Here is a 13,466-nt window from a genome sequence, read left to right on the forward strand (position 1 = left end):
CTTTTTTTTTTTTCTTGCTCCCTCCCCTCCCCTCCCCCTTTTATCTCTTATGTACCTCTCTCCCTTTCCGTGGTTAACGGAACAAAACACTAAGAAAAACTATTTATGTAAAAAATAGAATTTCTGGCCTCTCCTCCCTGGCGGTTTTTCACCACCAGTCTTCCAGCCGCTCCACAAAGAAGGCAAGCTGTGGTGGGGATTCCTGTTCCGAAGAGTTGGATCTCAAGGGTTTTATTTAAATCTCTTTGTAGTCTCAAAGCTGGAAAGTGTGGCCTATTTTAAATCTCAATCTCTAATTGTATGTTTGTGATTTCAAAATAGTCCAATGCTTTGTGATTACAAGCATGGAATCAGGGGAGTTCCTGGTATCGCTGGATATTTGGGATGCGTATTTCCACTTTCCGTTTTGGTAACCTCAAGAAGCACTTCTCTTTGGGATAAAGGAGTCCGATTTTCAGTTCTGAGCCTATCCATTTGGCTGCACCACATGTATTTAACAAAGTGGTGGTAATAGTTGCTTACCTTTTAATCTCTAGGAATAGATTTTGTACCTTATCTCAACGTCCTCCTTATAAAAACTACACTGTAAATTTGTAGGTCTACCTGATGCATCACAGACTCATATTCCACAGGTGGATTATGAACGTTCAAGAAATCCAATTTCTCTAACGTCCTAGTGGATGCTGGGGACTCCGTCAGGACCATGGGGATTAGCGGCTCCGCAGGAGACAGGGCACAAAAATAAAGCTTTAGGATCAGGTGGTGTGCACTGGCTCCTCCCCCTATGACCCTCCTCCAAGCCTCAGTTAGGTTTTTGTGCCCGTCCGAGCAGGGTGCAATCTAGGTGGCTCTCCTAAAGAGCTGCTTAGGCAGCAATGTATAATACCTTTTTATGGCTAAAAAATACATCACATATAGCCCTTGAGGCTATATGGATGTATTTAACCCCTGCCAGATCTCACAAACTCCGGAGAAGAGCCCGCCGAAATAGGGGGCGGGGCTTATTCTCCTCAGCACACAGCGCCATTTTCCTGCTCAGCTCCGCTGTGAGGAAGGCTCCCAGGACTCTCCCCTGCACTGCACTACAGAAACAGGGTAAAACAGAGAGGGGGGGCACTTTTTTTTGGCGATATTACTATATTTAAGCTGCTATAAGGATACAACACTTATATAGGGTTGTTCCCATATATATTATAGCGCTTGGGTGTGTGCTGGCAAACTCTCCCTCTGTCTCCCCAAAGGGCTAGTGGGGTCCTGTCTTCAATAGAGCATTCCCTGTGTGTCTGCTGTGTGTCGGTACGTGTGTGTCGACATGTATGAGGACGATGTTGGTGTGGAGGCAGAGCAATTGCCGGTAATGGTGATGTCACCCCCCAGGGAGTCGACACCAGAATGGATGGCTTTGTTTATGGAATTACGTGATAATGTCAGCACATTACAAAAATCAGTTGACGACATGAGACGGCCGGAAAACCAGTTAGTACCTGCCCAGGCGTCTCAGACACCGTCAGGGGCTGTAAAACGCCCTTTACCTCAGTCGGTCGACACAGACCCAGACACGGACACTGAATCTAGTGTCGACGGTGAAGAAACAAACGTATTTTCCAGTAGGGCCACACGTTATATGATCACGGCAATGAAGGAGGCTTTGCATATCTCTGATACTACAAGTACCACAAAAAGGGGTATTATGTGGGGGGTGAAAAAACTACCTGTAGTTTTTCCTGAATCAGAGGAATTGAATGATGCATGTGATGAAGCGTGGGTTAACCCAGATAGAAAAGTGCTAATTTCAAAAAAGTTATTGGCATTATACCCTTTCCCTCCAGAGGTTAGGGCGCGCTGGGAAACACCCCCTAAGGTGGATAAGGCGCTCACACGCTTATCAAAACAAGTGGCGTTACCGTCTCCTGATACGGCCGCCCTCAAGGATCCAGCTGATAGGAGGCTGGAAACTACCCTAAAAAGTATATACACACATACTGGTGTTATACTGCGACCAGCCATCGCCTCAGCCTGGATGTGCAGTGCTGGGGTGGTCTGGTCGGATTCCCTGACTGAAAATATTGATACCCTGGATAGGGACAGTATTTTACAGACTTTAGAGCAATTAAAGGATGCTTTTCTTTATATGCGAGATGCTCAGAGGGATATTTGCACTCTGGCATCGAGAGTAAGTGCGATGTCCATATCTGCCAGAAGAAGTTTATGGACACGACAGTGGTCAGGTGATGCGGATTCCAAACGGCATATGGAAGTATTGCCGTATAAAGGGGAGGAATTATTTGGCGTCGGTCTATCGGATTTGGTGGCCACGGCAACTGCCGGGAAATCCACCTTTTTACCTCAGACCCCCTCCCAACAGAAAAAGACACCGTCTTTTCAGCCGCAGTCCTTTCGGTCCTATAAGAAGCGGGCAAAAGGACAGTCATATCTGCCCCGAGGCAGAGGAAAGGGTAAGAGAGGGCAGCAAGCAGCTCCTTCCCAGGAACAGAAGCCCTCCGCGGGTTCTGCAAAGCCCTCAGCATGACGCTGGGGCTTTACAAGCGGACTCAGGAACGGTGGGGGGTCGACTCAAGAATTTCAGCGCGCAGTGGGCTTGCTCACAGGTGGACCCCTGGATCCTGCAGGTAGTATCTCAGGGTTACAGGTTGGAATTCGAGAAGTCTCCCCCTCGCCGGTTCCTAAAGTCTGCTTTGCCAACGTCTCCCTCAGACAGGGCGACGGTATTGGAAGCCATTCACAAGCTGTTTTCTCAGCAGGTGATAGTCAAGGTACCCCTCCTACAACAGGAAAAGGGGTATTACTCCACGCTATTTGTGGTACCGAAGCCGGACGGCTCGGTAAGACCTATTCTAAATCTGAAATCTTTGAACCTGTACATACAAAAATTCAAGTTCAAGATGGAATCACTCAGAGCAGTGATAGCGAATCTGGAAGAAGGGGACTTTATGGTGTCCCTGGACATAAAAGATGCTTACCTGCATGTCCCAATTTGCCCTTCACATCAAGGGTACCTCAGGTTCGTGGTGCAAAACTGTCATTATCAGTTTCAGACGCTGCCGTTTGGATTGTCCACGGTACCTCGGGTCTTTACCAAGGTAATGGCCGAAATGATGATTCTTCTGCGAAGAAGAGGCGTATTAATTATCCCTTACTTGGACGATCTCCTGATAAGGGCAAGGTCCAGAGAACAGCTGGAGGACGGAGTAGCACTAACCCAAGTAGTGCTGCAACAACACGGGTGGATTCTGAATTTTCCAAAATCTCAGTTGACCCCGACAACACGTCTGCTGTTCCTGGGAATGATTCTGGACACGGTTCAGAAAAAGGTGTTTCTTCCGGAGGAGAAAGCCAAGGAGTTATCCGAACTTGTCAGGAACCTCCTAAAACCAGGAAAAGTGTCTGTGCATCAATGCACAAGAGTCCTGGGAAAGATGGTGGCTTCTTACGAAGCAATCCCATTCGGCAGATTCCACGCACGAACTTTTCAGTGGGATCTGCTGGACAAATGGTCCGGATCGCATCTGCAGATGCATCAGCGGATAACCTTATCGCCACGGACAAGGGTGTCTCTTCTGTGGTGGTTGCAGAGTGCTCATCTGTTAGAAGGCCGCAGATTCGGCATACAGGACTGGGTCCTGGTGACCACGGATGCCAGTCTGAGAGCCTGGGGAGCGGTCACACAGGGAAGAAACTTCCAGGGAGTATGGTCAAGCCTGGAGATGTCTCTTCACATAAATATACTGGAGCTAAGAGCGATTTACAATGCTCTAAGCCTGGCAAAACCCCTGCTTCAGGGTCAGCCGGTGTTGATCCAGTCGGACAACATCACGGCAGTCGCCCACGTAAACAGACAGGGCGGCACAAGAAGCAGGAGAGCAATGGCAGAAGCTGCAAGGATTCTTCGCTGGGCGGAAGATCATGTGATAGCACTGTCAGCAGTGTTCATTCCGGGAGTGGACAACTGGGAAGCAGACTTCCTCAGCAGACACGATCTACACCCGGGAGAGTGGGGACTTCATCCAGAAGTCTTCCACATGATTGTGAACCGTTGGGAAAAACCAAAGGTGGATATGATGGCGTCTCGCCTCAACAAAAAAACTGGACAGGTATTGCGCCAGGTCAAGAGACCCTCAGGCAATAGCTGTGGACGCTCTGGTAACACCGTGGGTGTTCCAGTCAGTGTGTGTGTTTCCTCCTCTGCCTCTCATACCCAAAGTACTGAGAATTATACGGCAAAGGGGAGTAAGAACGATACTCGTGGCTCCGGATTGGCCAAGAAGAACTTGGTACCCGGAACTTCAGGAGATGCTCACGGAAAATCCGTGGCCTCTACCTCTCAGACGGGACCTGATTCAGCAGGGACCGTGTCTATTCCAAGACTTACCGCGGCTGCGTTTGACGGCGTGGCGGTTGAACGCCGAATTCTAAGGGGGAAAAGCATTCCAGAAGAGGTCATTCCTACACTGGTTAAAGCCAGGAAGGAGGTGACTGCACAACATTATCACCGCATTTGGAGAAAATATGTTGCGTGGTGTGAGGCCAGGAAGGCCCCCACGGAGGAATTTCAATTGGGTCGATTCCTACATTTCCTGCAAACAGGATTGTCTATGGGCCTCAAGTTGGGGTCCATTAAGGTTCAAATTTCGGCCCTGTCGATTTTCTTCCAGAAAGAATTGGCTTCAGTTCCTGAAGTCCAGACTTTTGTAAAAGGAGTACTACATATACAGCCCCCGGTTGTGCCCCCAGTGGCTCCGTGGGACCTTAATGTAGTTTTGGATTTTCTCAAATCCCATTGGTTTGAGCCACTCAAATCGGCGGATTTGAAATATCTTACATGGAAAGTAACCATGCTACTGGCCCTGGCTTCAGCCAGGAGAGTGTCAGAATTGGCGGCTTTATCGTATAAAAGCCCATATCTGATTTTCCATTCGGACAGGGCAGAACTGCGTCCTCATTTTCTGCCTAAGGTGGTGTCAGCGTTTCACCTGAACCAGCCTATTGTGGTGCCTGCGGCTACTAGCGATTTGGAGGATTCCAAGTTGCTGGACGTTGTCAGGGCATTGAAAATATATATTTCAAGGACGGCTGGAGTCAGAAAATCTGACTCGCTGTTTATACTGTATGCACCCAACAAGCTGGGTGCTCCTGCTTCTAAGCAGACGATTGCTCGTTGGATTTGTAGCACAATTCAGCTTGCACATTCTGTGGCAGGCCTGCCACAGCCTAAATCTGTCAAGGCCCATTCCACAAGGAAGGTGGGCTCATCCTGGGCGGCTGCCCGAGGGGTCTCGGCATTACAACTCTGCCGAGCAGCTACGTGGTCGGGGGAGAACACGTTTGTAAAATTCTACAAATTTGATACCCTGGCTAAAGAGGACCTGGAGTTCTCTCATTCGGTGCTGCAGAGTCATCCGCACTCTCCTGCCCGTTTGGGAGCTTTGGTATAATCCCCATGGTCCTGACGGAGTCCCCAGCATCCACTAGGACGTTAGAGAAAATAAGATTTTACTTACCGATAAATCTATTTCTCGTAGTCCGTAGTGGATGCTGGGCGCCCATCCCAAGTGCGGATTGTCTGCAATACTTGTACATAGTTATTGTTACAAAAAAATCGGGTTGTTCTTGTTGTGAGCCGTCTGTTCAGAGGCTCCTACGTTGTCATACTGTTAACTGGGTTCAGATCACAAGTTGTACGGTGTGATTGGTGTGGCTGGTATGAGTCTTACCCGGGATTCAAAATCCTTCCTTATTGTGTACGCTCGTCCGGGCACAGTATCCTAACTGAGGCTTGGAGGAGGGTCATAGGGGGAGGAGCCAGTGCACACCACCTGATCCTAAAGCTTTATTTTTGTGCCCTGTCTCCTGCGGAGCCGCTAATCCCCATGGTCCTGACGGAGTCCCCAGCATCCACTACGGACTACGAGAAATAGATTTATCGGTAAGTAAAATCTTATTTTCTCTAGCATACATCAGGGATATTGGGGGAATCTAGTACAAAGGGGTATAGATGTGGGTCCAAAGGAGCCGATGCGCTTTAAAGTTCTTCAACTGGGTGTGCTGGCTCCTCCCCTGTATGCCTCCTCCCACAGGCAGTTTAGACAAAAGTGCCCTCAGGAGAGGATGCACACTGGAGCTCCAGAGAGTTTTCTTCAGTTTATTTTAAACCTTTGTTATTTTTGGTATGCTGTTTGGGCAAAAGCATACCTGCACCTTGGGAGTTGGGGGGGGTCACCGGTCTCTGTAAGGTGTCAGAGCCGTCCTGAGAGGTTGTTGTACAGCGGGGCAACAGTGGTGAGTACAAACATGGGTCCCTGCTAGGGGGGTCCCCCGTTTCATGGTGCGGCAATAACGCAGGGGAGGCATACGGGACCTTCCTGGGAGGGGACCCACTATAGCCCCCTGTGTACACTGGCAGCGGTGGGTAAAACTAGCACTTGCTGTGATGTTTTTACACTCCTAGGGAGACTTTGCTAGTATAAATATAACAAGCTCCGGCGCCAATACAGGGGGCGGAGCTTCCTCAGAGCAGGATTAGCTGCATTTTGGCATTTTCCTCTGCTTACATCTGCAGCAGCAGGCACACACAGCTCCTCCAGACACTCGGGATATGCAGGAAAACTGGTACAGGGGTGTAGCAAAGGGGGTGAGACGCTATTGTACACAATCTGTGTCCTGAAAAGGACAAAAACGCTGGTGTTTCACTGGAATATAACAGCTTGCAACCTCACTGGGGCTGTTTAGCTTGGGTGTACTGTTCCCTTCTCTCTCCCTCTCACATACAGTAAGGCAGGCTTGCTATTGTGTTACTTGTATCTGTATATGTATATAAGTGTTTACTGTAAACCTGGTAATACATCAATATGCAATGTATGTCACACCAGATTCTCTCCCTCTACATCTAGTTCCATATCATGTGAACATTGTAGTCAGTCATCACAGCTCAGTGGGGGGGGGGGGGGGGGGGGGGGGTTCAAGAGCCTTCGTGGTTAGGTGCCATAAAATCCATGATGTCAGATATGTCACCTCAGCTCACTGCTAATGCTTAAAAATCTCAGCAACTGCAGCAGGCTGTTGCAGACCTAGCTGCAAGGGCAGATGTTCAACAGCCTCCCCTCTCTAACTCAGGACCACATAAACGTAGGAGGAGGAGGAATTGGTTCCCGTTACTGTGGATTCCCATTCTGCGCAGGGTATTGAGCCTCTCATTTCAGCTATACGGGACGTGTTAAAACTCCCTCTAGAGGACACTGCGACACAGCAGTCGTTTTTCTTCACACCGAACAATAGTCACTTTACCTGATTTTGCAGAGTTAGAGGACCTGTTTAAGTTAGCCTGGAAAAATCCAGATAAAAAATACCAAGTGTCAAGACTGTTTTTGCACACTTTCCCATTTGCCCCTGAAGGTAGGAAGATCTGGGAAGAACTCCCGGTTGTTGACGTATCAGTATCTCGCCTATCTAAAAAGATGGTACTGCCAGTGCCGGGCTCCTTTATCATAAAGGGCCCTGGGGATAGAAAAATAGAGACTAACTGAAGTCTATCTACACTGCAGCGGGTATATCACAAAGACCGGTCACAGCAGGTTGCTAGATGACTCATGCCATTCATACGTGGGCTACTCAGATTTAGGAGGGTCTCTCGGGGGACATGCCCCATGTCACTACAGTGACAGTGACTCTCCTGAAGTGACTCTCTCAAGGAGATGGGCAATATTAATGCTAGGATATCTGCTATGGCAGTGTCGGTGCGCAGGGCTTTGTGGTTGCGTCTGTGGCTAGCGGACACAGAGTCCAAGCGCAGTGTGGAGTCTCTCCCCTTTTCAGGGGAATGGCTCTTCGGAGTGGATTTCTAAAGTTACTGCGGGGAAATCCACGTTTCTCCACTCAGGGGCCCCGCTTGCTAGACGTTCCTACCCGGGGCCGTCTGCTCAGTCCTTTCGGTCTAACAGATTTAGATCTAGGGCCAGAGGTGCTTCCAATGCGGCTAGAGGCACCAGAGGGTACTGTAAGACAAGAAAACCAGCGATCGCTGGTTCTCAGGTGAGCACCAGTTCAGCTTCTGCTAAGGCCTCAGCATGACGCTGCCCACCCACCCCGAGGGGATTTCGAGGTTGGAGCTCGGCTGCGTCACTTCAGCCGCATTTGGGAAAGTTCCTGCCAGGATACCTGGGTAAAGGACCTCATTTCTCAGGGCTACAAGCTGGAGTACAATGATGATCCTCCCCAAAATTGTCCTAAAATTGGTCCAGTCCCAAAATAGTCCTAAAATTGGTCTAGTCCCAAGTCATTGTTCCAGTGCCACTGCAACAAGAGTGAAAGGGTTACTACTCCAACCTGTGTGTGGTACCGAAACCGAACGGTTCGGTAAGACCCATTTTGAATCTAAAATCCTAGAACCCTTACCTAAAGGTTTTCAGGTTCAAGATGGCATCCTTGCAAGCAGTGATTGCGGGTCTGGAAGAACAGGAATTCATGGTCTCCCTGGATATCCCGATTTTACCACCTCATCAGGCTTACCTGAGGTGGTTTGCCCTGCTGAACGATCACTACCAGTTCCAGGCGCTACCCTTCAGCCTGTGCACAGCTCCGAGTGTGTTCACGAAGGTGATGGCAGAGATGATGTTCCAACTCCTGGTCCAGGGGGTCAATGTTGTCATTCACCTGGATGATCTCCTGATTAAAGCAAGATCCAGGGATCTTTGATTGCTCCATATAGACCGCACTATTCAACTTCTGTCACACCATGGGTGGATCCTCAATTTATAGAAGTTCCACCTGGAGGCAACTCAGCGGCTCCTGTTTCTGGGAATGTTGCAGGATACTGTGGCTCAGAAAGTGATCCTCCCAGAGGACAAAGCGAGAACACTTCAGGAGATGGTCCGCATGGTTATCCAACCTACTCGAATATCCATTCATCTTTGCATAAGATTGTTGAGGAAGATGGTGGCCTCGTACGAGGTGATCCAGTATGGAAGGTTCCATGCCAGAACATTTCAATTGGATCTCCTGAGCAAGTGGTCTGAATAACATCTTCAGATGCACCAGATAATACAGCTGTCACCTCAAGCCAAGATTTCCCTCCTGTGGTGGCTGCAGTCCTCCAACCTACTGGAAGGACAAAGTTTCAGGATTCAGGATTGGATCCTCCTCAGGATGGATGAGAGGATGGGGAGCTGTCACTCAGGTGGCTTAGTTCCAGGGCAGGTGGTCAGCCCACGATGCCCTCCTTCCGATCAACATTCTGGAACTTCGGACGATCTACAATGCTCTGATTCAGGCCTCTCCTCTGTTTAGGGATAACGCAATCCAAGTACAGTCGGACAACGCCATGGCATCAATGTACATCAATCGTCAAGGAGGGACAAAAAGGGGGGCCTGCATGCGAGAGATGTCAGACACTCCTCTGGGCAGAAAGAAATGCAAGAGCACTGTCCGCGGACTATCTGAGTCGTCACGATCTCCACCCGGGAGAGTGGGTGCTTCACCATCAGGTATTTCAGGAGATCATCGACTGGTGGGGTTGCCCACAAATAGACATGATGTCTTCTCGACTCAACAAGAAGCTTTGTTGGTATTGCTCACGAACCAGGGACCCTCAGGCGCCTTGGCTTTACCGGCTGGTCTACCTATTTCCTCCGATTCCATTGCTCTCAAGGGTGCTCAAGCGAATAAGGACTCGAGGAATCCAGGCAATTCTGATTGCCCCAGGTTGACCTCGGAGGGCATGGTACGCAGATCTTCTGGACATGTCCGTCAAAGACCCTTGGTATCTGCTATTAAGAAGGGCTCTTCTTCAACAAGGACCGTTCATCTAACCGGACTTACAGCGGCTTCATTTGACAGCATGGAGGTTGAGCGGAACATCCTAGCTCACAAGGGCCTTTCCATAAAGGTTATTGCTGGTCATTGTTCAGGCCAGGAATCCTGTAATGTCAAAGCACTATCATCATATCTGGAGGAGATATGTCTCTTGGTGCGAGGGCCGCACGCATCCGCATGCGGAGTTCCACTTGGTACGTTTCCTCTGTTTCCTGCAGGCTGGTGTGGATAAGGGCTTACGTCTGGGTTTCATTTAGGTCCAGATTTCAGCTCTCCATTTTCTTCCAGAAGAAATTGGCAGTATTACCAGAAGTTCAGACCTTCTAGCAAGGGGTGCTTCACATTCAACCTCCTTTTGTACCGCCCACGGCACCCTGGGATTTTAATGTAGTGTTGGAATTTCTACAGTCCTCCTGGTTTGAACATCTGATGATGGTAGAAGATAAGTACTTCACGTGGAAGACTGTGATGTTATTGGCCCTGGCTTCTGCTAGGCGTGTCTCAGAATTGGGGGCCTTATCTTGTAAAAGCCCCTACTTGGTCTTTTATGAGGACAGAGCGGAGCTCAGGACTAGGCAGCAGTTCCTGCCGAAGGTCGTCTCTACATTCCACTTGAATCAACCTATTGTGGTTCCATCAAGTTCTGGCACTTCTGCTCCTGTGGAGGCCGCATTGGATGGTGTGCGATCTTTGTCAAGAGAACGGCTCGGATCAGAAAGACGGATTCCTTTTTTCGTGCTGTATGATGCGCAGAAAAAGGGGTTGCCCTGCTTCAAAGCAGTCTATTGCTCGTTGGCTTAGACTTACTATCCAACAGGCCTATGTGTCGGCAGCCTTACCTGTTCCACAGTCTCTGAAGGCCCACTGTACAAAATCGGTAGGGTCTTCCTGGGCAGCTTCCCGTGGAGTCTCTGCTTTGCAACTTTGCCAAGCTGCTACCCGGTCTGGGAAGAACACCTTTGTGAAGTTCTACAGGTTTGATACCCTGGTCAGAGAGGATTCCCAGTTTGGGCAGGCGGTGCTGCAGAAGTCTCCGTACATTCCAGCCCGTTCTGGAAGCTTTGGGACGTCTCCATCGTACTAGATTCCCCTAATATCCCTTATGGAAGCTAGAGAAAATAGGATTTTAATTACCTACCGGTAAATCCTTTTTCTCGTAGTCCATAAGGGATATTGGGTGCCCGCCTCAGTGCGTTGACTTTTCTGCAAGTTCTCTTATATGGTTACCTTTTCAGCTGTTGCTGTTTTGTTACTGGCTGTTGTTGGTCATTTTATGTTAGTGGTGTGCTGGTGTGTAAATCTCACCACTCGTTATGTTCCTTCTCTTATGTCTATCCGTTCTCCTTCGGGCACTGTTTTACCTATAACTGCCTGTGGGAGGGGCCATAGAGGGGAGGAGCCAGAACACCCAGTTGAAGAAATTTAAAGTGCACCGGCTCCTTTGGACCCTATCTATACCCCATAGTACTAGATTCCCCCAATATCCCTTATGGAATACAAGAAAAGGATTTACCGGTAGGTAATTAAAATCCTATTATCTCTAAATACCAAAGACTGCTGTTTCTACACATGTTATTCAACACGTTCTTACAGAAGATATTTCTTCCTCCAGATAAAATTCTGGCAGTCCAATCTGGTCTGATCCCATTCACCTGTACATATGCCCCTTGGGAATGATGGTGTCCTCCTTCGAGTCAGCTTGTTAGGTTTAAAGCCACAAAGATTCAGTTGGACCTACTTTCCAAATTGAATGATTTTTATCTACACCTGTCCAAGGTCATTCAACTCTCTCCTCAGACACGTCATTCCCTCCTTTTGGTGGCTGATGTACAGCCACGTCAATGCTGGGCACCCCTTCTTGATCTATTATTGGAAATTATTGACCACAAACACATCTCAGAGGCTAAGGTGCAGTGGCTCTACAGAACCAATGTTTATGATTTTTGGTCCCAACATGACTATTACCAATAAATGTTTTGGAAATCTGTGATTTTCAACGCGTTGATAGCGGTAAGCCCACTTCAGCAATTTTCCAGTAACTGTCCAGTCATACAATTCCATGGCTGTGGCATACATCAATTGCCGAGGAGCAACCAAAAACCCCTTAGCGATGAAAGAAACAGCCTGCAGGGTAAAGAAGCACGTACTGTACCAGCCACAGTGCCCATATTCATTCACCAGGTACCCAAGTTGGAAGCAGATTATCTCAGTCATTTAGACATTCATACAGGAGAGTGGGCCTTTCACCCGGATGTCTTCAGGGAACTGGTAACCCGGCGGGGGATGCCAGATGTTGATCTTTGGCTTCTCTGCTCAACCACAGGGTTGCTCTTTATTTTTCTAGGTCAAGGTATCTGGGAGTGTTGGATGCAGACAGTTAATCAATTCTGTGGAGGTTTTGCATGGTCTATATCTTCCTCTTTCAGCTTCTGCTGAGAATTCAGAAATGCATCAAGTGTTTACGAATCACTGTAATCCTTGGGGGTCCAGGCTGGCCAAGTCCGTCTTTGTACTCAGACCTTCTACGGCTTCTGAGGGCTGCAGTTTATGTAATTTTAAGGATACCCTTGTAGGTTTATATTCATTGGACTATGCATTAAGTTGACTTGAGAATAAATGTTCTATTGAAACTTTAGTAATATTTATTAAACAGTCTGGTTTAATATTGCTACAATTTTGGGTTATCTAAAGCCCATTTTTGTGTTTTGATATGTTACACTTCAGGTAACTGAAAACTGATTGAATAAATCTTAATTTTAGGGAAATTACTCTCCCCAAAGCGTGTTGTCTCGTCTCCAAGGAAGCCTCCCTTATCACCTAGAGGATCTGGATTAAAGAAAGGTCTTGCCCCCAAATCTTTGGTAAACTTTTTCAAAGCTGCAACCAAGCAGACAGCTGACGACAAGAAACCGGATATAGCTAAAGGTATTTAATTATTGCTTGCTAATATGTTGAAGCCATAACCACACCATTTGTAACAAATTATTAAAGGCCCTATTTGACCACAGATTTTTAATGGGGATATTTACCAAACCTTAGTGTGAGGTTAAGTACCTATAGCAACCAATAAGCTTCTAGTTATCACTTTATGTAACAATTTAAAAAATTACATAAGCTTCTTCACTTTATCTTGCTCAAAGCTTTGATGTATTTGCCACGCATGTTCTACTTAACACAGATTTCACTAACCGTTCAGTATTTTAGCTTCACCGAAGCAGTGGGTCACTAGTGTAGGTGAGTGGATAACAGTCTTTCAGCAGAGGTTTATTTTGTTTTCCTTATACAAGTAATCCCATATGACACTCTGGGGTGTCAAAACAACAAAACATATATGGTAGGGTTTGAACAATACTAAGAGTGCAATAAAAATGAACAATAGTTTCTCTGACGTCCTAGTGGATGCTGGGAACTCCGTAAGGACCATGGGGAATAGCGGGCTCCGAAGGAGATTGGGCACTCTAAGCAAGAATTAGGACTACCTGGTGTGCACTGGCTCCTCCCTCTATGCCCCTCCTCCAGACCTCAGGTAGAATCTGTGCCCGGCTCGAGCTGGATGCACACTAAGGGCTCTCCTGAGCTTCTAGAAAAGAAAGTATGTTTAGGTTTTTTATTTTCAGTGAGATCTGCTGGCAACAGACTCA

General features: G+C 47.9%; 1 protein-coding gene across 3 annotated transcripts in view; it reads left to right on the forward strand.

The window, feature by feature from the left end:
- Nucleotides 1-13,466, forward strand: part of ATAD5 (ATPase family AAA domain containing 5) — a 359,161-nt gene that overhangs the window by 282,633 nt on the left and 63,062 nt on the right. For all 3 annotated transcript variants that reach the window (XM_063960872.1, XM_063960874.1, XM_063960875.1), the window contains exon 15: nucleotides 12,586-12,750. In XM_063960872.1, the coding sequence (XP_063816942.1) occupies nucleotides 12,586-12,750 (165 nt within the window). The remainder of the gene's footprint in view (nucleotides 1-12,585; nucleotides 12,751-13,466) is intronic.

Source organism: Pseudophryne corroboree, chromosome 3, assembly GCF_028390025.1.
Source record: "Pseudophryne corroboree isolate aPseCor3 chromosome 3, aPseCor3.hap2, whole genome shotgun sequence".
NCBI lineage: Eukaryota > Metazoa > Chordata > Amphibia > Anura > Myobatrachidae > Pseudophryne > Pseudophryne corroboree.